A 25261-nucleotide genomic window follows, 5' to 3' on the forward strand; every position below is an offset into this window, starting at 1 on the left:
ACAGGGGGGTGATCACCCCATATAGACTCCCTGATCACCCCCCTGTCATTGATCACCCCCCTGTAAGGCTACTTTCAGACGTCCGTATGTGTTTTGCGGATCCGCAAAACACGGACACCGCGGATCCGCAAAACACGGACACCGGCAATGTGCTTTCCACATTTTGCGGATCCGCACATTGCCAGAACTATATAGAAAATGCCTTTTTTTGTCCGCAATTGCGGACAAGAATAGGACATGTTCTATAGGCTCTACAAAAAACGCAGTGTTCGCCCGATCAGGCCTGATCTTGTGCGCACACTTGCGTTCAGTCCGCCCCACCGCAGTGACAGAAATTTTTATTTTTCTGATCACTGCAAAAACACCGTAAAATCGCTGCGGCGCTATAAAAAGATCACTTTTGATGGGCATGGCGAGTTCATAGAAGATTTATTTATTTTTTTCACAAGTTAGCAGAAATTGATTTTTTTTATTTTTTTTTTTCTTACAAAGTCTCATATTCCACTAACTTGGGACAAAAAATTAAATCTCACATGAACTCACCATACCCCTCATGGAATCCAAATGCGTAAAATTTTTTAGACATTTATATTACAGACTTCTTCTCACGCTTTAGGGCCCCTAAAATGCCAGGGCAGTATAAATACCCCACATGTGACCCCATTTCGGAAAGAAGACACCCCAAGGTATTCGCTGAGGGGCATGGTGAGTTCATGTAAAATTTTATTTTTTGTCACAAGTTAGTGGAATATGAGACTTTGTAAGAGAAAAAAAAATAATCATTTTCCGCTAACTTGTGCCAAAAAAATATATTCTAGGAACTCGCCATGCCTTTCACGGAATACCTTGGGGTGTCTTCTTTCCAAAATGGTGTCACTTGTGGGGTATTTATGCTGCCCTGGCATTTTAGGGGCCCTAATGCGTGAGAAGTAGTTTGAAATCCAAATGTGTTAAAAATGCCCTGTGAAATCCTAAAGGTGCTCTTTAGAATTATTTGGGCCCCTTTGCCCACCTAGGCTGCAAAAAAGTGTCACACATGTGGTATCGCCGTACTCAGGAGAAGTAGGGCTATGTGTTTTGGGGTGTCTTTTTACATATACCCATGCTGGGTGAGATAAATATCTCTGTCAAATGACAACTTTGTATAAAAAAATGGGAAAAGTTGTCTTTTAGAGAGATATTTCTCTCACCCAGAATGAGTATATGTAAAAAGACACCCCAAAACACATTGCCCAACTTCTCCTGAGTACAGCGATACCACATGTGTGACACTTTTTTGCAGCCTAGGTGGGCAAAGGGGCCCAAATTCTAAAGAGCACCTTTAGGATTTCACAGGACTTTTTTACACATTTGAATTTCAAACTACTTCTCACGCATTAGGGCCCCTAAAATGCCAGGGCATTATAACTACCCCGCAAGTGACCCCATTTTGGAAAGAAGACACCCCAAGGTATTTCCTGATGGGCATAGTGAGTGCATGGAAGTTTTTATTTTTTGTCACAAGTTAGTGGAATATGAGACTTTGTAAGAAAAAAAAAAAATCATCATTTTCCACTAACTTGTGACAAAAAATAAAAAGTTCTATGAACTCACTATGCCCATCAGCGAATACCTTAGGGTGTCTACTTTCCGAAATGGGGTAATGTTCCAGCAATAACAGCCCCCCCGTGCCAGTAATAACAGCCCCCCATGTGCCAGCAATAACAGCCCCCCTGTGCCAGCAATAACAGCTCCCTCGTGCCAGTAATAACAGCCCCCCATGTGCTAGCAATAACAGCCCCCCATGTGCCAGAAATAACAGCCCCCCATGTGCCAGCAATAACAGCCCCCCATGTGCCAGCAATAACAGCCGCCCCCCCCCCCACCATGTGCCAGTAAAAGTATTGTGTATATATAAAAAATAAAAAAAAACACTAGTGCCTGCAGCCTATCAGAGGAAGGGAAAGGGACACGCCTCTCCCTCCCCTGCCCTGCTGCACAGCCATTTGTATCGCTGTCCTGAGGACGGCGATACAGATGACTATGGAGATGAGCGCCCCCCCCCCCTCCTGGATCCGCCACTGGGAGGAGATGAGCAGATTGATCTATAGTTTTATGAGAAAAAAATCTGTAAAATGTGTAATTTATTCATTTAAATTCCTGTTCATTCATGGTTTGAAGTCAAGGAGACGGTCCTATCAGTGACTGACAGCCTTCCTCCTATGATTGTGTATACAGAGACAGCTGTCAATCACTGATAGGACCGCCTCCTGGGCTTCAAAGCCCAGAATTAGCAAGAATTTAAATGAATGAAACACAAGTTTTACTGAATCTTTTCCCACAAAACTATATATCAATCTGCTCAGCTGCTCCTGCTCTATAACATGCTGCCTGCAGATTACACTCCATTTTGAAGGTGACAGGTTCACTTTAACCATAAGGCGAATGGTGTTTGTGCACTGGGCCTCCCTGGCACCACTTTGAACTGTATCTGCATCAGTACGTGGATGCAGTTGAATTCAATGATCAAGCAGGACAGGGAGACATCAGTAAATTTCTCCACCATTCATCCTGCAATTGATGGTTTGGAGCTGGCAGGTGCAATGAAGTGATGCCATTTTGCCTGCTCTGCCTAGCTGCCAGACAGATTTGAGCAGATTTGCATTGAGAGATCTGTTCCATCCAGTCAGAACCCCACAGATCTGATATCGGTGACTTAACTTAAGGACAGGCCATCAATATCTAGAAATTCTTGGATATTGATGACCTATCCTCACGAAAGGTCATCAATATCAGATCAGTGGGGGTCCAACTCCCAGCACCTCCACCAATCAGTTGTTTGAAGAGACAATGGTACTCGGAGAGTGCCGCAGCCTCTTTCTAGTCCAGTGATGTCATGTTCATTGGTCACATGGCCTAGGAACTGCAATACCAAACACAGCCGCTATCCAATGGACAGCACTGTACTTGGTAATCTGCAAGAAGGCCGCAGCACTGCAGTCAAATCTGATATTGATAGCCTATCCTGGAGAGAGGTAATTAAAATTAAAAACCTGGGAAACTCCTTTAAGTCAAAAAATGCAGCAAAAATCATCATAAATTTACTCCTGGCTCTTAGCATAGATTTCATTTTTATGACTTAAAAACAACCCAAAGATGCACCAAATTTATTCACAAGCATGTGCTAAACGTTGCTCATTTTAATCCAAGAAAATCCAAAAAATAACACAAAATTGTTCTAAAGATTAAATAACAGGCTTTTGGTTTTATGTTTGCTATACATGGCAGAAAAATCGTCTCACATAGACAGCTATATCATTGTAGGCATTTCTGGGTGGATTTGGACCTAAAAATGCTGTAAGAGTTGCATAAGAGGAAAATATTGTGCTAAAGAAAGGTAAAGATGTAAAACATCCATCACCCAAAAACTCACTTGTATCCTCCGTCTGAAATAGACTTATCTCCATGAAGGAATTTGTAGCTCTGGTCTCCAAATAAATGTTGAAAGGGGTTTAAACTATACCACATATTTACCACAGCAACCTCAGTGTGACCTAAAGTGATAGAAAAATGGAAAAGACATGACTGACTGCACATCACATGAAGAAACACAACCAATTCTTAATCTACAGATTGCATGGAGAGTACTGCTCATTCATTACATTAAAACCAATCCAAGATACTCTCTGAGCATTGCAAGGATGCCTAGACACCCAATATGTGGCAAGGTCTCTTCATGTACAATGTGAGATCCAACTAAGGCTACTTTCACACTCCCATTTTGGCTCCGTCATGGGATCTCACGAGCGGTCTAAAACGGATCAGTTTTGCCCTAATGCATTCTGAATGGAAAAGGATCCGCTCAGAATGCATCAGTTTGCCTCCAATCAGTCTCCTGCACCGTTTTGCTGTCCACTTGACGAAACTGAGCCAAACTGACACAATCTGACACAATAGAAAACGGATCCCATTGACTTTCAATGGAGTTCATGACGGATCTGTCTTGGCTATGTTACAAATAAAACAAACAGATCCGTTCATGACGGATGTATGCGGTTCTATTATTGTAATGGATCCTCTTTTGCAGATCCATGACGGATCCACCCAAAATGCGAGTGTGAAAGTAGCCTTAATTGGATGGACACTTTAAAGAACCACTCCCACAAAATATTTATTCTATAACCTGTGTAGGAAGGCGCAGGGGTCCGTCATTGACGGAAGGTACGTGTCACCGAGGTTCCTGGCCTCGGTGAGATAAGAACCGGTAATTTTGTGTGTCAGCGGCAGCTAGTGCTCGCTGACACTGTTGTACTAAGTTCTTATTGGGAGCAGCCAAAGAGCAGGCCAGGTTTTGGGCTGGGGTTTAAAAACCCAGCCAGCGGCTCAGCTGGGTGTGGTGTGATTGTCCAAGTGATACTGGAGCTGTGGAATTTCTGTGTTTTGGGAGCTGAGGAGACCCGCCACGCTGCCAGGCTGAGAGCCGCATGAGAGCAGCCTGCTGTGGACTGCCAGGTGATTTGTGGAATCTTGCTGTGTGAATTAACACCAAGACCCTGTAAAGTGTTGTTTTTCCTTTTCTGCTTGTTTTGGTGTGAATAAACACGAAACTTTTGTTTTTCAACCGTGGTCTTGCCTCTGTGTTGCGTCCGCTTACCCTGCCTACCAGAGCAAATCCCTACACCTGTTAGAAAGATATGTGATGTAAAGTGTAGTGAAGGTTTTTTTTTTTTAAACGGTGACTGCATTTGTGAGTTATCCCCTCCCTTCTAAACTTCAGCTGTGTCATGTGACCAGCTCTCTGACTCTCCAAATAACACAGCATCTTATGTATGGACAGGAAGCCAGTTACGTTCTGTGTATTCCTATAGGATGCCGATCTCATAGGAATGAATAAAGAAGTAACTGACTTCCTGTCCTATGTCCGTTGGAGATCAGAGTGCACACATGACACAGCTGAGGATCAGAAGGGAGGTTATAACTCACAAATACAGTCACTGGTAAAAAAAAAAAAAATAATAATCTTCACCACACTACTGAGAGGATTACATTTACTACAAATTATATCATGTATCTTTCTAACAGGACAGAAAATAAAAATGTTTGTGGGAGTGCAACTTTAATGTATGTGCATATCACCTGTTGTCCAGGTGGCTAAGATCTAAGCATGGGTACCACATGTAATACATAACTTTTGAATACAAAAGTGGGTTGTTCAATGGGGAAAACACTAAGGATATGAAAAGGTATTTATAGAGAAATATAAAAAAATCTTTTCACATATTACCCAAATTCACTTTCAGGCTTGTCTGTCCTATGTTAGCTTCTGCTGCTTAAAGAGGTTCTCTGGGAATTAATAAAATACAATTACTAAAAATATTTAAATATTACCTTTTTATAAATACATTCCCAAATACCTTTCGCCATCCTATTAGTATTCACAAAACCTGTGCTAATCACACAAGAGGACAACACTGAGCTTTTAAGAGCTGCCATAGCCTCTTCTCCTGTATTATGATCCTGAATACAGATTATAAGATCTTCAGCTGAATATCTGCAGGAATGGAGTTCATGAGGAGACATGAAGTGGAGAGAGGAGGATGGGGGAGCAGCAGCTCTTGTATGCAGTCTCCATTACCACAGCCCCTCATGACCACAGTCTGTCTCGTCTATCCTCTCTGTTCTTTAGCAGTCTCCTCATGAACTCAGTTCCTACAGAGATTCATCTGAAGATCTTATCAGCTGTATTCAGGATCATAATCCCTGACAAGCAGAGCAGAGAGGAGAATGAGGCAGCAATTTAGCTCACTGCTCTGAAGTATCTTGTTCTCCTGTGTGATTATGACTGGTTTTGTGTGTATTAATAGGACGGTGGCCATTTTATTTCTCCTAATGATTGCTCCCTAGACAAAATTAAATGAGCCATTATAACTAAGGAAAGGTATTTGGGAATATATTTATAATAAAGTCATATTTAAGAATTTTCTGTAATTTTTTTAAATCTCAGAGAACTCCTTTAATGAGTTTATTCATTCATTATACTACACCAGGGATGCCCAACATGCGGCCCTCCAACTGCTGCAAAACTACAACTTCCATCATGCCTGGACATCCAACATCTATCACAGCATGCTGGGAGTTGTATTTTTGCAACAGCTGGAGGGCCGCAGGTTGGGCATCCCTGTACTACACTATTAATTTTCATTTATTTTCCCAGAACGTAATTTTCTTTTGCATACAAGGAACCACTATGCTTAGAATCAGATCAACACGGAGCTTACCTTCTATCATTTTCTTAAGGTCCTCCCCTACAACTTCTATTTCATCCACTCTTTCAGTAGTATGTACTTTGAAAATATGTTTGTCCATGCCTAGATCGACCTGACTCACAGCAATTTCTAGAAAAGACAAATCATTTATGAATATCATAAGAATAATACGTGCCAAACAATGGCATACATAGAGAAGTAAGGGTCCCATAGCAAGGATCCAACCAGTCCCCCACACAGGACAGAAGGGTTTCTACCTAAACCATTTTTAATGACCCTTGAACCATTTTTCCACTGACTTATTTGCTAAAAGTTGTTCCTTCAGAGGGTAGACTCCTTAGCCCTGACTAAGTTTGCACCTCCAGTAGAAGAGGTGCAAAATTCCAACTAAGACTGGGCCCCCTCTTGCCCTGGGCCTCATAGCAGTCACATGGTCTGCCGCTATAGTAGTTATACCCCTGTTGCCAAATCTAGCTATTTACAGGTACATGGTTTTAAGGTCAATAAGGAATGTAGGTCCTCCTTTAAGAAATTGCCCATTGATGCCTCAGCAAAAATCTCACAGGAGGAAATTTGATCCTCTGCTAAAGCTATCCTCAGAGTGGCAAACATTTTAACACTAGCCTTAATACAAGGTGAGAGTCAATAGCATTTATGTAAGGTCATGTGGAAGGAGAAAGTAGATGACAAAAAAGAAAACTATCTAGATTTGTGGAATGTAGATCCAATACATAGGGTCTGGGGATTCAAAGCTATATTCATAGACTTGATTAGACTAAAACCCCATGGCAAAGGAAAAAACTGTGGCTAAGTAAAATACCATTAAGGACATATGGAGGGCCAATTTTCATCTCCTTCCTCACTGAAACCCAGGGTCAGACTGCTGCACCAGGGTACCAGGAGTGGCCCAGTGGGCCAGAACTCTTGACGCATTAATGGCCCTAATAATCCAGCAAAAGAAAGACCATTTGGAGGTGACCTTGAAGCTATGGCTTGACACTAAGGCTTTATTTGTGGGATCATGCCCATATTTTGGTCCACAAACCACGTTTCCACAAAATATGGATACCTTCCGTGTATACTCCACATTTTTCTCCCTCCCATCAATACACATGGCTATAGAACAACCAGAATATAATTAGCTTGAATAGCCAAATGGATCTGCAAAAAACATGGAAGTTTGTATGGCCCCATAGAAATGAATGGTTCAGTGTGCTGTCGCGTGCTTGAGGCCCAAGGACTATATATTTTATGAAATTATTCACAAATATTATTTTAGACCTAACTGATGATATGCCCTATGTGTACAATGATAACAGTGATCACATGCAAGTAGAGCTGCAGCTATCGATTATTTTAGTAATCAAGTATTCTACCGATTAATCCAACGATTATCGAGTACTCTAACAAGAAAAAACTAATTAAAAGAACGTCTATAAAAACTCATCAGCCCCCCCCCCCGCCATTTGTCTCCCCCCCCGTGCCATCCGCTCCTCCTCCCTTGTGCCATCAGCTCCCCCTCCAGAACCATTAGTTCCTCCCAGTGCCATCAGCTCCCCCCCCCCTAGTGTCATGAGTTGCCCCCCCGTTCCCCCTTCAATGCATTTAGTTCCTCCAGCAGTGCCACCAGTTCCCCCTCCAATGCCACCAGCTCCTCCCCCTATGCCCCCAGCTCCCCCCCCCCTAGACATTAGTGCCCAGCTGCAGCACCAGTAAACTAAAATACCTTTACTGTAGGTGTGCTGCCGACACTCCAGAGATCTTCTATCCTCTTCTTCACGTGCTGCACTGGGATCTGATGATCTTATGTGCACTACGTCCTGATGATGTGTGTACATCAGGATCCAGTGCAGCACTGTGCGGGTAGGCGGGTGACCACGGAGTGTGAGTAATAGCAAGCTCTTCACTCACACTATGGTCACGTGGCACAAATGATTAATCGATGCAAATAATTTGCATCAAGGATTTTTTTGTGTCGAGTTAATTGATTAATTTGTGTAACTGTTCCAGCCCTACATGCAAGTAGAAGTGGATGTGACACATTCTGTATAGATTTAGTGTGGGTCCAAAGAATCCCACTGTGAAAACATTAATACTAGTGTTGAGCGAAGCATTCGAAGCGGAATTTGGTCTGAAGTTCAGGAAAACTTTGATTCGCAGCGAGCCCAAATTTCCCTGTGATTCGTGGTAAGGAACCCGTTTTTCCTAAAGTGGCAGCTGCACGTGTTGCAAAATGAAAGTAAGAAGTCCAGAAATGCAAAATCACCCAAAATGCCATGCAGCCAGCCAGTCTGCAGATATGTCACAGCACTAAAAAACCCTCATCCCATTGTCCTGTGAGCTGATCATAGGGAGAGATGTGGCAAGTTCTCATGCGCTAGGGACAGTATGGCTGAAAATGATTAATAGAAGAATATTGGACAGGGAGAGTGCAGGGAGAATGCAGGGGGAGGGTGCTGGGAGACTTATTCTGCAACAGTTTCATTTACCGTATTTATTCCCACATCAGCCATAAACTAAGATATGTAATTCAATACCAATAAGATGGAAGCCTTTATTATTCCACTGCCAGTCTGCCAACCAATACCATCCAGTCTGCCCCCCTTAGGGGAGCCAGGTCTTAAAGAGGACCTTTCATGCGATTTTTATTAAGGGAGTTATATACCCGTAGTTGGGGGGTACCAGATGCTGCCACCCTGCTTGATTTTTTTAAAATATGCCTCCTATGCCCCGCTGTGCTCGCCAGATTTCTCCCGCTCAGTATGCTAATACTGAGCATCGGAACGGGGAGGAGGAGACGCCAGGGTTTCTAAATGGGCGTCTCCTTCTCCGTGGCTGTAGCGCTGTCCAATCGCAGTGCAGAGCGTTACAGGAGGTTTTTTCTCCCTGGCTGTGACTCTCTCTTTTGTGATTGGACAGCGCTACAGCCAGGGAGAAGGAGACGCCCATTGAGAAACCCTGCCGTCTCCTCCTCCCTGTTCCGATGCTCAGTATTAGCATACTGAGTGGGAGATATCCGGCGAGGCACAGTGGGGTGTAAGAGCATATTTAAAAAAAATCAAGCAGGGTGGCAGCATCAGCGGGGGAGGGGGGGGGGGTACCCTGGGGTACCCTGCAAGTACAGGTATATATCTAAGTAAAAAAAGAGATAAAGGACGGCTCACCTCTGGTTTAAGATGGCAAGGTGCACCAGACAGATGTTGTACCCAATCACCAGAAAACAATAGTATTAAAAATAGAATGGGCACTCATATATCTAGTTCACAAGGTAGGCAAAGCGACTCAAGCGATATAGCAATAATATATTAATTTATTGATAACGATATATATATGCAAGTAAATATCAACAATACGCAATAGATATTGTAAACCCAAGCAGAGCTGTATCCCCTAAATAAATATAAATAGATAAAACTCACATAAAAATATATGATAAAATAGACATATATCAGTCCACTGTTATAGCTAATGAAAAACCGGAGGTCGGGTCCAGCGTTAATAGGTGGAACACAGTGGTTATAGTCTTCTATTGTCTACAACAGTGGCTAACAGCAATTGTATCTCCAGAGGTAAAATATGTGAAAATAAATAAATAAATAAATGAATGAATAAATAGGTGAAAATTCAACAGTGATATTGCGTGATATAACACAGTGACATATAGTGTCTAATATAATATAATATCTATTAAATAAATAAATAAATCGATATAAAAGATGGTGTGCAAACAAATAGTGAAATATAATATATGAATATATAAATATATAAATAAATATATAAATATCTCTGGAGAATCAGCAGTAATATATACTTGCATATATATATCGTTATCAATAAATTAATATATTATTGCTATATCGCTTGAGTCGCTTTGCCTACCTTGTGAACTAGATATATGAGTGCCCATTCTATTTTTAATACAGGTATATATCTCCCTTAATAAAATCGCATGAAAGGTCTTCTTTAATGATGATCATCCTCAACATTTGCTGCCTTTACTTATTCCAAATCATCCTTCAAATCTCCTAGAAAAGTCATCAAGATGCAGAGAGAGGAGGAGCTGGATGTTCCTGATGACATATTCTCATCAATATTAAAAGATGTGGAAAAGGAGGCAAAGCAGATGGCAGAAGAAGGGCTCCCACCTGTAGGGCAGGAGAGCGATGGGGTTGGAGAAGTGGGTATGAGAGCTGATTAATATTCTGTGTTTAGTGTCAAATAACCTGTAGGAGATTTCATGCCAGAACAGCAATAATTTGCATATTGTGTCCCCACCTAACCAGCCAAACCCCATACCAGCAACATCTTCTGTTTAACCCTTAGGGTACTGGAGGCTTTTTAGTTTTTGTGTATTTACTTTTCTTCCCTATATTCCTTGAGTCATACCTTTTTTAATTTTCCATTCACATAGCTGTATGAGGGCTTATTTTTTATGGGACAAGTTGTTCTTTCCACTATTTAATATGGCATACAATGTAGTGGGAAGCGGGAAAAAATTCAAAATGGGGTGGAATTGGAAAAGAAACGCAAATCCTCCGCTGTTTTACGAGTTTTGTTCCTACGGTGTTCCCATTGTGGCAAACCTGACCTGTGCCCTTCATTCTCTGGGTCATTACAATTACAACGATACCACATATGTATAGGTTTTTTCATGTCTAGGTGTAAAAATAAATGTAAACTTGAAAAAAAAGAATATTTTTACATCACCATATTCTGACCCCCATAGCTTTTTTATAGTTATATCTACTGAGAGTATGGGGGCTCATTTTTGAGGGACAATCTGTAGTTTTTATTGATACCATTTTGGAGTGTGTGTGACTTTTTGATCACATTTTATAAAAAGTTTTGGGGTAAGAGACGCGATGAAAAAATGTCAAATTGGCAATTTTCACCCTTTTTTCTATTACACCATACGCCGTATTGGAAAAATATTTTAATATTTTAATAGTACGGGCATTTTTGGACGTAGCGATGCCCATGATGTTTATATTTTTTGTTATTTATGTATTTTTTTTTATGATTTTGAAGCTCGTATTTGAGTCTACAAAATTCATATATTTTTTTTTATTTGTACAGAATTTCTCATTATGTTATGTTGGCCTGTCACCTGCTGGCCAAAATAAGAATTGCAGCTTCAATACCTTGGGTCTCTTCAGAGAGACCCGGGGCATTGAATTAAATTACCAGCATCCTCATTGGCCGCAGAGGATGCCGATAGGAAGCACGATTTTCCGGGTTTTTCACCCTTTAAATGCCGTGATCTCACTTGATCATGGCATCTTAAGGCATTAATGACTGCGATCGGCATTATTGCCAGTCGTGGTCATTAGCCGCGGGTCTCTGCTGCTGGGACAAGTGGGCGCCATGTTTGCACTTTGCTCCAGCGTCGCACATGTACATCGCTGGTAGCAAATGGGTTAAAGGTGCAGTGCAGCCATTAACAATGAAGAAGGACTATACAGTGCGATCTTCATTGTTAAATGAAAGGTAAATGGGGGCTAATTGGCCATGCAGTTCTTCACAGCAGCATGGCTGCAACCCATCGCTCCATGTGACCTTACCCTTAGGCACAGTGGCCGGTGTAAACTTGATTTATAGCAATTCATGACAAATACATTTCTTGGCTAACTTCAGCAAAGTTGCCAAATTGAAATTTTAAAAACTTCACTCATTTCTAGTTAAAACTAGTGTTGGGCAAGCATGCTGAACACCATTTTGACTCAAGCATCGAGATGCTCGGCACATTGCGGTGTTCGGCCGAACACCGGGTGTGCTCGAGCGCGATGCTCAAGTCTCCTCCCCGCACGTTTGTTGTCTGCTACGCAGCCAATAAACGTGCGGGGAAGTACTGCCACTCACTGTAATGCCGTAGACAGATAGTGTAGGTACAGGAATATTTTTTTTTCTTTAGGCAGGGTTTAGTGTTGAAAGGTTTTTAGGACTATTGTTTTATCTGGCTGCAATATATATTATTAGCGAACCTGCGCTAAATTGCATGCAATTGTTTGGCAGCTGCTGACAGTGACACAACCTTTGCTACATCTGTTGTGTTACATTTGCACATCCTAAATATCTGTGACATTCAGTGTAATTTTTTGCCAGTGGTGACAGCGATATTACCTGCGCTACATCTCCTGTATAACGTTTGCACATCCTAAATATCTGTGTCATTCAGTGTAATATTTTCTTAGCCGCTGGTGACAGCGACATTACCTGCGTTACATCTCCTGTATAACGTTTGCACATCCTAAATATCTGTGACATTCAGTGTAATATTTTCTTAGCCGCTGGTGACAGCGACATTACCTGCGTTACATCTCCTGTATAACGTTTTTGCGTTTTTGCAAAATATAAATATATGAAGATATAAAATATATAGGGAAGGGTTTGTGGAAGAATTTCTGCCAATAAAATAAATGTAGAAAGTGAGGTTCTACATTTATTTTATTGGCAGAAATTCTTCCACAAACCCTTCCCTATATATTTTATATCTTCATATATTTATATTTTATGATTTCATATATTTATATAATAATGTCCCCAGGTATATCAGCTGATGCTTATGAATGTGTGTATAGAAAGGGTTAGTATGTATGTATATTTATTGTTTTTAACCTATTTCAATTTTAATATGTATATTAAAGTATTAAATTATTATATTTTATCTTAAATACTGTGTCGGGCAGGATACTATAGTGTGTTAGATTCATTTGTAATAAAAAACGCAATGGATGTTGAAAAACCGCACGAATACCGCACTTAAAACCGCATTGGTAGTCATTATGTCCAGAAGATCCGGATTCCTGTTTTTGTGGATTACCATAGAGACTATAAAAGGTGGAGAATAATTGATGGCGCTATGACCACTGAGGAAGGGGTGTAGACGCCCCGAAACGCGTCTGTGAAAGAGAAAGCAAAGCGCCCACCTAATATACCGGACCCTCCTATGGATTGCATGGCCATGCATGAATGAATCTTCAGCAAAGTTAGTACAGACACAACTTTCAGCGCAGATTGCTGATCAGAACCCTACCTGCCGGATCCCACGATATTGTGACGTCACCCGCCTGAGACTTGCGGCGTAAGGCGCTCGAACGGCCGGCACCGCTCGCCTCGAGGAGACGCCACACAGCGAGATACATTACCAAGGAATCAGGTAGGAACTGAAAAATTATAAGTCTGGGACTTTGCCTTTATCGCTCTGGTTGGAGTGAACTTTCCCGGAGGAATCACTCTATACGGCGTCTGCTCACATTGGAGACAAGCCGTCAAAGTGCCCCATATGAGGAACTTTTAGGACGCTTCTATCTATTATACTTACAGACAGTGTTCACAATTGTCATAAGTGTCACGGAGTGCGGCCACGAATTTTCTACCCCGAACACAGTTGTGGAAATCAAATTGGTACCATATCATTTTAGATAATTTTTATGTTTATTGTATTTTTATGTGAATGGATAATTGTTATTATTGTTATATTTGACCAACCTAGGTCTAAGTAAAATTATTTCCATATGACATAGATGCTGTGAGTGCTCACTCTCCTTTCTAAATCAAGCTTTCACTACCTTTGGGGTCGGGCACCCAACTTTGAGTTAGCAGCACCCACCGTAGTTATTAGGTGTGAGCCACCCGCCTATATATATACACAATTACATTCCTTGATTTGGGCTTCTCACCGAGCCCACTTGAAGAGGGACATGAGGAGATCTTGTGAACCGATTGCCAAACTCTTGAGCATTCACAGTCAGAAGAAGATGATAGTGGGGAACGGCAATTAGTGTTTCACGAGGTGGGTGATGATAAGACACAGTTGCCAATAAGTCTAGGCAATTAGTGTCTCAAGAGGTTGATGATGAGGATGAGACACAGTTGTCAATAAGTGAGGTTCTTGTTAGGTCAACAAGTCAGGAGGATGACCAGAGTGAGGAAGTGGAAGAGAAGGTGGTGGATGATGAAATCACTGACCCAACCTGGGAAGGTGGCAAGCCGAGCAAGGACAGCAGTACAGAGAGGGGGGGGGATCAACAGCACCGCAACAGGCTGGAAGAGGCAGTGGAGTGGCAAAAGGGAGAAGGTTGTCATTTGCAACCTGTGCCGTACCAAAATGAGTAGGGGTGTGAACACTAGCAACCTCACCACCACCAGCATGATCCACCACATGGCATCAAAGCAACCTAATAGGTGGGCTGAACGCCTGGGTTCACAATTAGTGTCTGCAGGTCACACCACTGCCTCCTCTTCCCTTGTGTTACGTGCTGGCCAATCCCCTGTCTAAGACGCAGGCCCGGATGCCACTCGCCCTGCACCTGGACCTTTGCAAGCACCATCAGCTAGCACATCCACTTCTGTGTCCCAGAACAGCGTACAAATGTTCATACCCCAGGGCTTTTAAGGAAAGCGCCAATACCCAGCCACTCACCCACAGACCATAGCGCTAAATGCGCACCTTTTCAAATTACTGGCCCTGGAAATGTTGCCATTTAGGCTTGTGGACACTGAGGCTTTCTACAGCGGCGGCTGTACCTCGTTACTCAGTCCCCAGCCGCCACTATTTTTCCTGGTGTGCCGTCCCCACCTTACACCAGCATGTGTCCCGTAACATCACCCGTGCCCTGACCAACACAGTTATTGGGAAGGTCCACTTAATGACTGACACATGGAAAAGTGCATTTGGCCAGGGACACTACATTTCACTGACGGCACACTGGGTAAACATTGTGGAGGCCGGGAGCAAGTTGTACCCTGGGATGGCACAGGTGCTACCGACGCCAAGGATTGCGGGCCCTACTTTCATCAGGATTTCTGCCACCACCTATATTAGTGGCTGCAACTTACTTCACCTCTCTTACTTCACCTCCTCCTCCACTTCCACCTCTGAATTCTCATATTGCAGCACCAGTCAGACATCAGTCGGTAGCTGGAAGCAGTGTAGCACTGCAGTGGGGAAGCGGCAAACTAATTTGCTTAGGCTACTTTCACACCTGCGTTCGGGGCTCCGCTTGAAGGGGCTCACAAGCGGCCCCGAACGCAGCCGTCCAGCCCTAATGCATTCTCAGTGGAGGCGGATCCGCTGAGAATGCATCAGTCTGCCAGCATTCAGCCTCCGCTCCGCTCAGCGAGCGGACACCTGAACGCTGCTTGCAAGCGGATCCGTCCAGACTTACAATGTAAGTCAATGGGGACGGATCCGTTTGAAGATGACACTATATGGCTCAATCTTCAAACGGATCCGCCCCCATTGACTTTCAATGTAAAGTCTGGACGGATCCATTCAGGCTACTTTCACACTTAGAAATTTCTGAACGGATGCAAACGTCTGCATTATAGGAGCGGATCCGTCTGATGAAACATCAGACGGACCCGCTCCTACCGCTAGTGTGAAAGTAGCCTTACGTGACAAACAGCACACCGCTGCAGAGCTGTGGCAGGGGATAAGGGACCAGACTGAGCTGTGGCTCTTGACACTCAACCTACAACCAGGCATGGTTGTGTCTGATAATGGCCGTAACTTGGTGGCAGCTTTGGAGCTCGGCAAGCTCACACAAATCCCATGCCTAGCCCATGTGTTCAACTTAGTGGTTCAGCGGTTTCTCAAAACCTACCCCAATTTGCCTGAGCTACTGGTGAAGGTGCGCCACATGTGTGCCTATTTCCGAAAATCCTCTACAGCTGCCGCCGGTCTGGCAACGCAGGAGGAGGAGCAGGAGACGGTTGCCTCTGCTACAGAGGGTAGTACCCACAGCAGGTTTATTCCATCTGTTCAGCGTGGATGGGCCGAAGAGGAGGAAGAGGATGAGGAGATTGAGAGTCATCCTCCTGATGAGGACAGCGAAGTCTTGTCTGTTGGGACTCTGGCACACATGGCTGACTTTATGTTATGCTGCCTTTCCCGTGACCCTCGCGTTATACGCATTTTGGCCAACACCGATTACTGGCTACAAAGCAAACTTGTCATCTCTTATTCCAGTGGTGGAGAGGACTAGCAAAATGGTGCAATACCAGAAGGTTCTTGTGGAAAAATGGATCCAAAAATTTCCAGCTGACAACACTGGCGACAGAGTACGTAGTTCCTTCTGAACCGAGGAGGGGAGACGAGGAGAACACACAGCAGTTCCAACAGAGGCAGGGCAGCACTCTCCATGGCCTGGGACAGTTTAACGACACCCCGCCAGCACCCTCACCCTGATGCACGACCTAGTGTCACAAGGAGGGAAAAGTTTTTGAAGATGGTGAAGGAGTAAGTAGCAGACCGTGTCAGCGTCCTCAGTGATCCCTGTGTGCTTTACAACTATTGGGTGTCCAAGCTGGACATGTGGCACGAACTGGCGCTCTACGCCTTGGAGGTGCTGGGCTGCCCTGCCGCCAGCGTTTTGTCAGAGCGGGTATTTAGTGCTGCTGGGGGCATAATAACTGATAAGTGCATCCGTCTGTCAACTGAAAATGCTGACAGGTTGACTCTTATCAAAATGAACAAGGCCTGGATTGACCATGACTTCTCGACTCCACCAGAGGAAAGCAGCTGAACATAAAGTCACTTTTTAAATGTGGCTTTTATGGTGTATTGAATACACTGTATTCCCATGCACCCCTTCCACCACAAAAAAGGCTATATGGTTCAATCTTCCTTTTCTTATCCTCCTCCTCCATCATATCAACATGATTATTAGGCTGTCCTCGCTCCTAATGTTTTAGAGGGTCAACTCAGCAGCAGATCCTCATCCCTAATGTTTTAGAGGGTCACCAGCAGGCCCTCGCCCATAATGTTTTAGATGGTCAGATCAGCAGCAGACCCTCACCCCTAATGTTTTAGAGGGTCACCAGCAGGCCCTCGCCCATAATGTTTTAGAGGGTCAGCTTAGCAGCAGACACTGACCCCTAATGTTTTAGATGGTCAGATCAGCAGCAGACCTTCGCCCCTAATGTTTTAGAGGGTCACCAGTAGGCCCTTGCTCCTAATGTTTTTGAGGGTCACCAGCAGGCCATCAATCATAATTTTTCAAGGGTGGTGTATTGTAGTGCCGGTTCCTTGTAATTTTTTGCAGCCCTTTCACTTAGTGCATAGGCTTTATGAGTGTAGGAGTCCCACTACCTGAACAATTGTAGCCCAATGTGAATGAGGCATTCCTTTATGTAATATACAGGTTGTATCGGAGTGCCTCTTCCTTGTAATTTTTGGCAGCCCTTGCACTTTATATACAAGTAAATATACAGGAAAGAATGTTTCCTATCAATTTTTCCTCTAAAATAAATTTTATCTTCGGTTAAAGGGAACCTGTCACCTAGATTTTAGGTATAGAGCTGAGGGCAGGGGTTGCTAGATCGCCGCTAGCACATCCGCAATACCCAGTCCCCATAGCTCTCTGTGCTTTTATTGTGTCAACAAAAACGATTTTATAGATATGTAAATGAACCTTAGAGGAGTCCTGTCTCCTCCATGCTTCAGAGATGAGTCCAGCGTTCTCTGACTCTGAGCCCAGCACCGCCCCGCATCCTCCGAATCTCCTCCTTACTCCCGGATGTCACAAGCTAGAGCACCATAATCTCACGATGCGCGAGCTAGCGCATGCGCAGTTCGTTCCCTGAGGCTGATGCCAGCACAGGGAAGGAACACTATGCCGACACTGCGCATGCGCTAGCTCGTGCATTGCAAAATTATGGCGGTCTAGCTTTGTGATGTCGGGGAGCAAGGAGGAGATTCGGGGTATGCGGGGTGGTGCTGGGCTCCTTCACAGTGGGCATTGTTGGGCTCTGGAAACGTTAGTAGCAGCTCCTTGGGCCTTTTACTTGCTTCATTTACATATCTATAAAATATTTTTTTGACACAATAAAAGCACACAGAGCTATGGGGACTGGATATTGCGGATGTGCTAGCGACGATCTAGCAGCCCATGTCCTCAGCTCTATACCCAAAATCCAGGTGACAGGTTCCCTTTAAGTGCGTATTATTGTCAGTCTGTAAAAGTGGCGTGCTACTCGGACAACATCGTTCCCAGCAGGGACCTGGGAGTCCAAGATGCATCCAGACATCCTCCCCATGCTGTTCCCGAACCATTTCAGTGGTGTTTCCATCAATTTCTGAACTTTTACTATGAACCTCCCCTTTTCAGAGCAGGGGATGCCTGGTTTAATGCTCGGGTTCTCCCACTGACTTCCATTGTGCTCTGTAGAGCACTCGAGCATCCCAAAGTGTTCTACTCAAGCACCACAGCACCCAAGCACTTTGTGCTCGATCAACACTAGTTAATACCCATAAAGCTTATTTGGTGTGCAGAGGCCTGGAGCCATAGGGAACTATATGCCTGGTGCATCTAATCATGGCTACTCACCACAAGGAAAGGTTGTCCATAATACATTAACTATAAATGATTCAATGTACAATACATATAAAATATTAAACGGATCCACTCACCAATGTTCTTGTGATGTATAAAGACTTCTTTTTTCTCAACAGACAGAAGTTGGACAAAGTTACAGGCCATTTTCTCCACTGTCTGAATGATTTCCATAGGTCCTTTGATAACCTACGATGAAAAGTTTTCCACAGATATTTCCAGTAAGGTCATACTTTTTCTTACAATATCCACAATCTACAGGGTGGGCCATTTATATGGATACACCTTAATAAAATGGGAATGGTTGGTAATATTAACTTCCTGTTTGTGGCACATTATTATATGTGAGGGGGGAAACTTTTCAAGATGGGTGGTGACCAATGGCGGCCATTTTGAAGTCAGCCATTTTGAATCCAACTTTTGTTTTTTCAATACGAAGAGGGTCATGTGACACATCAAACTTATTGGGAATTTCATAAGAAAAACAATGGTGTGCTTGGTTTTAACGTAACTTTATTCTTTCATGAGTTATTTACAAGTTTCTGACCACTTATAAAATGTGTTCAATGTGCTGTCCATTGTGTTGGATTGTCAATGCAACCCTCTTCTCCCACTCTTCACACACTGATAGCAACACTGCAGGAGAAATGCGTAGTTTCAGGTGCTGCACATCTCGTATCTTCACAGCATAGACAATTGCCTTCAGATGACCCCAAAGATAAAAGTCTAAGGGGGTCAGATCGGGAGACCTTGGGGGCCAATTAAACTGGACCACGACGACCAATCCACTTTCCAGAAAACTGTTCATCTAGGAATGCTCGGACCTGACACCCATAATGTGGTGGTGCACCATCTTGCTGGAAAAACTCAGGGAACGTGCCAGCTTCAGTGCATAAAGAGGGAAACACATCATCATGTAGCAATTTCGCATATCCAGTGGCCTTGAGGTTTCCATTGATGAAGAATGGCCCCACTATCTTTGTACCCCATATACCACACCATACCATCAATTATTTTGTTCCAACAGTCTTGGAGGGATCAATCTTCTGCGTAAACTGAGGGTCCTGTTACAATTTTTGTTTTGCCCATTCTGCAAATTCAGTGCGCCGATCTGGGTCATCCTCGTTGAGATGCTGCAGTAGCTGGAGTTTGTAAGGGTGCCATTTGTGAGTAGCTAATATCCGCCAAAGGGATGTTCGACTAATGCCACTCTCCAGTGACATGCGGCGAGTGCTACGCTGTGGGCTCTTTCTGAATGAAGCTAGGACAGCCACTGATGTTTCTTCATTAGAGACAGATTTCATGCGTCCAAATTTCGGCAAATCCAACACTGAACCAGTTTCACGAAACTTAGCAAGCAGTTTGCTAACTGTAGCATGGGAGATGGGTGGTCTCGTAGGGTGTCTTGCATTGAAATCTGCTGCAATGACCCGGTTACTGCGTTCACCAGACATCAACACAATTTCTATCCGCTCCTCATGTGTTAACCTCGGCGACATGTCAATGGCTGTAAACAAAGAGAAACTTGTAAATAACTCATGAAAGAATAAAGTTATGTTAAAACCAAGCACACCATTGTTTTTCGTGTGAAATTCCCAATAAGTTTGATGTGTCACATGACCCTCTTCCTATTGAAAAAACAAAAGTTGGATTCAAAATGGCCGACTTCAAAATGGCCGTAATGGTCACCACCCATCTTGAAAAGTTTCCCCCCTCACATATACTAATGTGCCACAAACAGGAAGTTAATATCACCAACCATTCCCATTTTATTAAGGTGTATCCATATAAATGGCCCACCCTGTAGATTGCAGTGAAAAAAATAAAACTAAAAAAATACCTGGGTGACTTCTGACCACATTTCTGAGTCACTTTGCTCAAGAAGCTCCCCGGTGACGTGAACAAAATGCTGACTCAGTTCTTCTAATGTTTCTTTGTTGCTGTGCATATCCACATCTGAGACTTCCTTGAGAAACTGGATGATGCCTAATACATCCACTGAGTCCAGAGAACTTTCTTCTATTTCCAGACCTTTTTCGATGGCCTGAAGGCATGCCAAAGCCTCAGGTGCGCTCATCTGGGTAATGTTGCTAGTAAGAGGGTTTTCAAAAATCTAAGGAAGAACGTATAGTTAAACCTGCAAAGTATTCTATGGAAACGTTATTCTGTTAATAACTGAGTGTAAAAAAGCATGACCGTTTTAATGGTCCCTTATAAATGATGGGTATGGCTATGCTGTTTTTTTTTTGTTTTTTTTTAGACTCATACTGCAATCCTATACATTTCTATATGATCGCTGCTACTCTGCAATTCTGGCTGTGACCAGGGTCTCTATGTAGCTGTACCCTAAGGCTCAGTTCACACCTGAGCGTTTTACAGCGCGTTCCTACGCGCTGTAAAACGCTCAACAAGGAGAAACCAATGCTTCCCTATGGGAATGGTTCTCACCTGGGCGTTTTACAGCTCGTACGATCGCGCTGTAAAACGCCCGACGCTCACACAAGTACAGGAGCGTTTTTTTGGGCGCTTGTCGCGCGTTCCCGTACATAGACTTTCGGGAACGCGCGACACTGTGTGCACACTTGTCTCTGTATGCGCGCTTGTAAACGTCCGTACAATCGCGCATACAGAGCGCTCCTTTCAGAACGCTCAGGTGTGAACTGAGCCTAAGGCCTGTTCACACCTGAGCGTTCTGAAAGGAGCGCTCTGTATGCGCGATTGTACGGACGTTTACAAGCGCGCATACAGAGACAAGTGTGCACACAGTGTCGCGCGTTCCCGAAAGTCTATGTACGGGAACGCGCGACAAGCGCCCAAAAAAACGCTCCTGTACTTGTGTGAGCGTCGGGCGTTTTACAGCGCGATCGTACGCGCTGTAAAACGCCCAGGTGAGAACCATTCCCATAGGGAAGCATTGGTTTCTCCTTGTTGAGCGTTTTACAGCGCGTAGGAACGCGCTGTAAAACGCTCAGGTGTGAACTGAGCCTAAAGGGAGTCTTCTCATCATTGCAGGTCCAGCTTCTGAAGCATCCGTCCATCAGCTGTTATAGGCAGGGGCAGTTGAAGTCATCAATAAATTTGTTATGTATTATACACAGTGACCATTCATATGTATGACCATCCATGTAATAGACACATGTACCACATCCATCAGAGTGGGAGCTGCTCCTGGTTAGTGGCTCTGGTCACCTAGGGAAGGGGAGTTGTGCCAAGCTATGACAACCATATAGACATATTTTAAGGAGTTTTCTTCCTCACACAACCCCTTTAAACTTCTGCATGAGTTAACCTGCCCATTAGTGATGAGCGAAGTATTGGAAAATTTTATTCGGCTGCTTTCCCGAATTGTAAAAAAAAATTGATTTGTGACGAATTACTTTGTCACGAAGCACATTTCTTTGTAAGTAGTGGGTACAATGACAGGGAGCAGTGATTGAGCCCCTCCCCGTCATTGTACCCCTTTAGATGCCGCGCTCATAGCTGATCGCGGCATCTGACATCAATATTACAGTGTAAAATAAAAAATTAAAAAATAAAATCATACTTACCCTCATCCATTTGATCGTGAAGAGCCAGCTGACGCCATCTTGATTGAGGATCCAGCGCGAAATCTCCCACGGCCCGTAGTCAAATGATTTTGTGCTGGATCTTCAATCAAGATGGCGGGGGCCGGTTCTTTGTGCTGAAATGGATGAGGTAAGTATAATTTTTTTACATTTTTTACTGCCATTCAGGGAAAATCAATTCGTTACCAACCACGAAGCACAAGGAAATTCGGCTTTGCAGAGAATAGATTTTTCCCTGAAATTCAGATCGAATTCCAATTCGTGGACTTCAATTCACTCAACGCTACTTGCCCATACACATGAGGTTTTGACCCTTATTTTGAAATTTTTAATTTTTTTTTCAATGTTCACTGTAATTGATAAATAAGGCTACTTTCACACTGGCGTTTCTGGGTCCGCTTGTGAGATCCGTTTCAGGGATCTCACAAGCGGCCCAAAACGGATCAGTTCAGCCCCAATGCATTCTGAATGGATAAGGATCCGTTCAGAATGCATCAATTTGGCTGTGTTTGGTCTCCGTTGCGTTTTTTAGACGGTCACTAAAACGCAGCTTGCAGCGTTTTGATGTCCACCTGACGATGCGGAGCCAAACAGATCCGTCCTGACTTACAATGTAAGTCAATGGGGACGGATCCGTTTTCACTGACACAATATGGTGCAATTGTAAATGGATCCGTCCCCTACTGACTTTCAATGTAAGTCAAGACGGATCCGTTTTGATTTAGACTTCTTTTTTTTTAATGAATAATGCAAACGGATCCGTTCTGAACGGATACAATCGTTTGCATTATCGGTGCGGATCTGTCTGTGCAGATACAAGACGGATCAGCACCGAACGCAGGTGTGAAAGTAGCCTAATGTGTTCTTTTTATTGTACAGGTTGTTATGGGTGCAGGAATACTAGTTATGTCTATATTTTTATTTTTTTATTTTTATGAAAATAAAGGTGTTTGAAAGAGAAAAATAGCTTTTTTTATTTTTCCACTTTCTTTCAATTCCATTTTTTCTTATTCCCTGTAGCAGGCTTGAACCTGTGATCCTCTGACTTCATATGTAATACACTGCAATACTTCTGTATTGCTAGGCATTATGCCAGTTACAGTAAAACTGAGAGCAAGCCTAAGAGGCATCCATACATGGCAGGCCTAAGGGCTATTGTTAGGCCCCTGGTTACCAGGGCAACCCTACAAACACCCTACAATCGTGTCGTAGAGGGGCCAGTGGGGTGAGAGGGAGCCCCCTCTTTCTCTCTAACCACTTAGAGGCTGCAATCAGCAGCAGCTTAAAGGAGTTGGCAATTTTCTGGATCCTGCTGACCAATGTGTATGTAAGATGACTATATGGCACTAATGTAGCCTTTGTTGCTATTATATACCATTTGTTATATTTCATAAGCCATGTCCCTTGTTCGGCAAATCTTTAGACGATCATGGGGACCCCATACCTCTCAAACTGTCCTGAAACGAACAGAGCAGCAGGTCAGACATGCACACTGTCGCTCCTGCTGCTTCATTCATCTCTACGGGAGTTCTGGAGACAGGTGAATGTGTAGTACCCCAGACCAGGGGGTACTACAATTTTTGCACTGTTATATTGTATTGCATAATGTATTTTATAGGCGCACCTACAGGGGGGGTCCAGCGGGTCTGGACCCCCCATAGAACAACCAGACATTTTTTTTATCCCTCAGGGCCTCACCGCCGATCACCACAGGCCCTGGATGTAATTGCGGCAGCGGTGGGGGGGCCGGGCGGGCAGTAGGAGATGAGCGCTTCCATTGTGGAAGCGCTCATCTCCATATCCATCCTGTGCTGCGGCAGGGGAGGGAGAGGTGTGTCCCTCCCCTGTTCCTCTGATAGGCCGCAGGCACTAATGCCTGCAGCCTATCAGAGGCCGGCTCAGGCGGCGCGATGACGTCATCATCGCGCCACCTGAGCCGGGCAGCACACAGCAGGGACACAGGCCGGAAGAGCCTGCATCACATCGCTGCTGATGGAGGTAAGTATCAGTGTTTTCTATTTTTTTTTCTTTTGGAGAGGGGGGGGTTAGGGGGAGCTGGCACTATGGGGGCATCTGACAATTCTTACAGCCCAATTATTTTTGGGGGTGGCACTCTGGGGGCATTTCTTACTGGCACATTATGGGGGGGGCACCATGGGGGAGAGGAGCACTATGGGGGGCATCTGGGGGCTCTAAAGGGCCTTTTTTTATTGACACATTATGGGAGGCACTATAGGAGAAAACGGCATTATGGGGCATCTGGTGGCACTATAGGGGCATTATTTGGGGGCACTATGGGGGAAGTGGGGGTTCTAAAGGGGACTTTTTTTCTTACTGGCACATTATGGGGGGCATTATGGCATCTGGTGGCACTAAGGGGGCATTTTTTACTGGCACTATAGGGGAGAGCGGCACTATGGGGCATTATTTGGGGGCGCTATGGGGGAGTGGAGCACTATTGGGGCATATGGTGGCACTTAGAAGGGGCATTTTTTGCTGGCATATTATGGGGGACACTATGGGAAAGGGCGAGAGGAGCACTATGAGGGCATTTACTGGGGCACTATATAGGGGTATTTTATACTGGCATACATTATGGGGACATTAGCTCAACTGCGGGCACTAAGCGGGGGTATTTCATATACTGTCATATTATAGGGAGAATTATTACTACTAGGGGGTATTAGCTTTACTACTACTGGGGGTCTATGAGGAACATGATTACTAGTATGGGCACTATAGGGGCATTATTACTACTAAGTGTGCTCTGGCAGAGAATTATTTCTATTGGTGGTATTTTGGGGAGCACTGTTACTTTGGGGGGCACCCTGCCACAGTATCAGCTTAGCACAATAATTTTTGGGGGACATTATCTTTATACTATTAGTGTTTGGGCGCAGTTATTTTTTAGAGCACTGTGTGCCAATAATTGTTGAAGGGGGCACTATCTGTGTGGTAGTAGTATTTCCAGGGGGACTTTCTCTGCAGTATAGTATTGGGGGTGGCAGGAAAGGGTGTTCAGAAGATGATGGAAATGTGGGAAACTAATGTCTGTCAATCTCTGCAGAGACGGGAGATGGCTGAAAAATCATCATGGCGGTGTGGTCTGAATGGA

The 25261-nt window shown here is 43.9% G+C and overlaps 1 protein-coding gene across 1 annotated transcript in view; it reads right to left on the reverse strand.

The window, feature by feature from the left end:
- The window catches only part of ADGRD2 (adhesion G protein-coupled receptor D2), a 388936-nt gene that overhangs the window by 329846 nt on the left and 33829 nt on the right, over window positions 1-25261 (reverse strand). Inside the window, exons 7-10 of the mRNA XM_040406278.1 lie at window positions 20421-20693; window positions 18658-18769; window positions 6258-6374; window positions 3413-3533 (exon numbers count right to left, since the gene is read on the reverse strand). Of these exons, the coding sequence (XP_040262212.1) occupies window positions 3413-3533; window positions 6258-6374; window positions 18658-18769; window positions 20421-20693 (623 nt within the window). The remainder of the gene's footprint in view (window positions 1-3412; window positions 3534-6257; window positions 6375-18657; window positions 18770-20420; window positions 20694-25261) is intronic.

This window comes from Bufo bufo, chromosome 8 (genome assembly GCF_905171765.1).
Source record: "Bufo bufo chromosome 8, aBufBuf1.1, whole genome shotgun sequence".
NCBI classification, from domain to species: domain Eukaryota; kingdom Metazoa; phylum Chordata; class Amphibia; order Anura; family Bufonidae; genus Bufo; species Bufo bufo.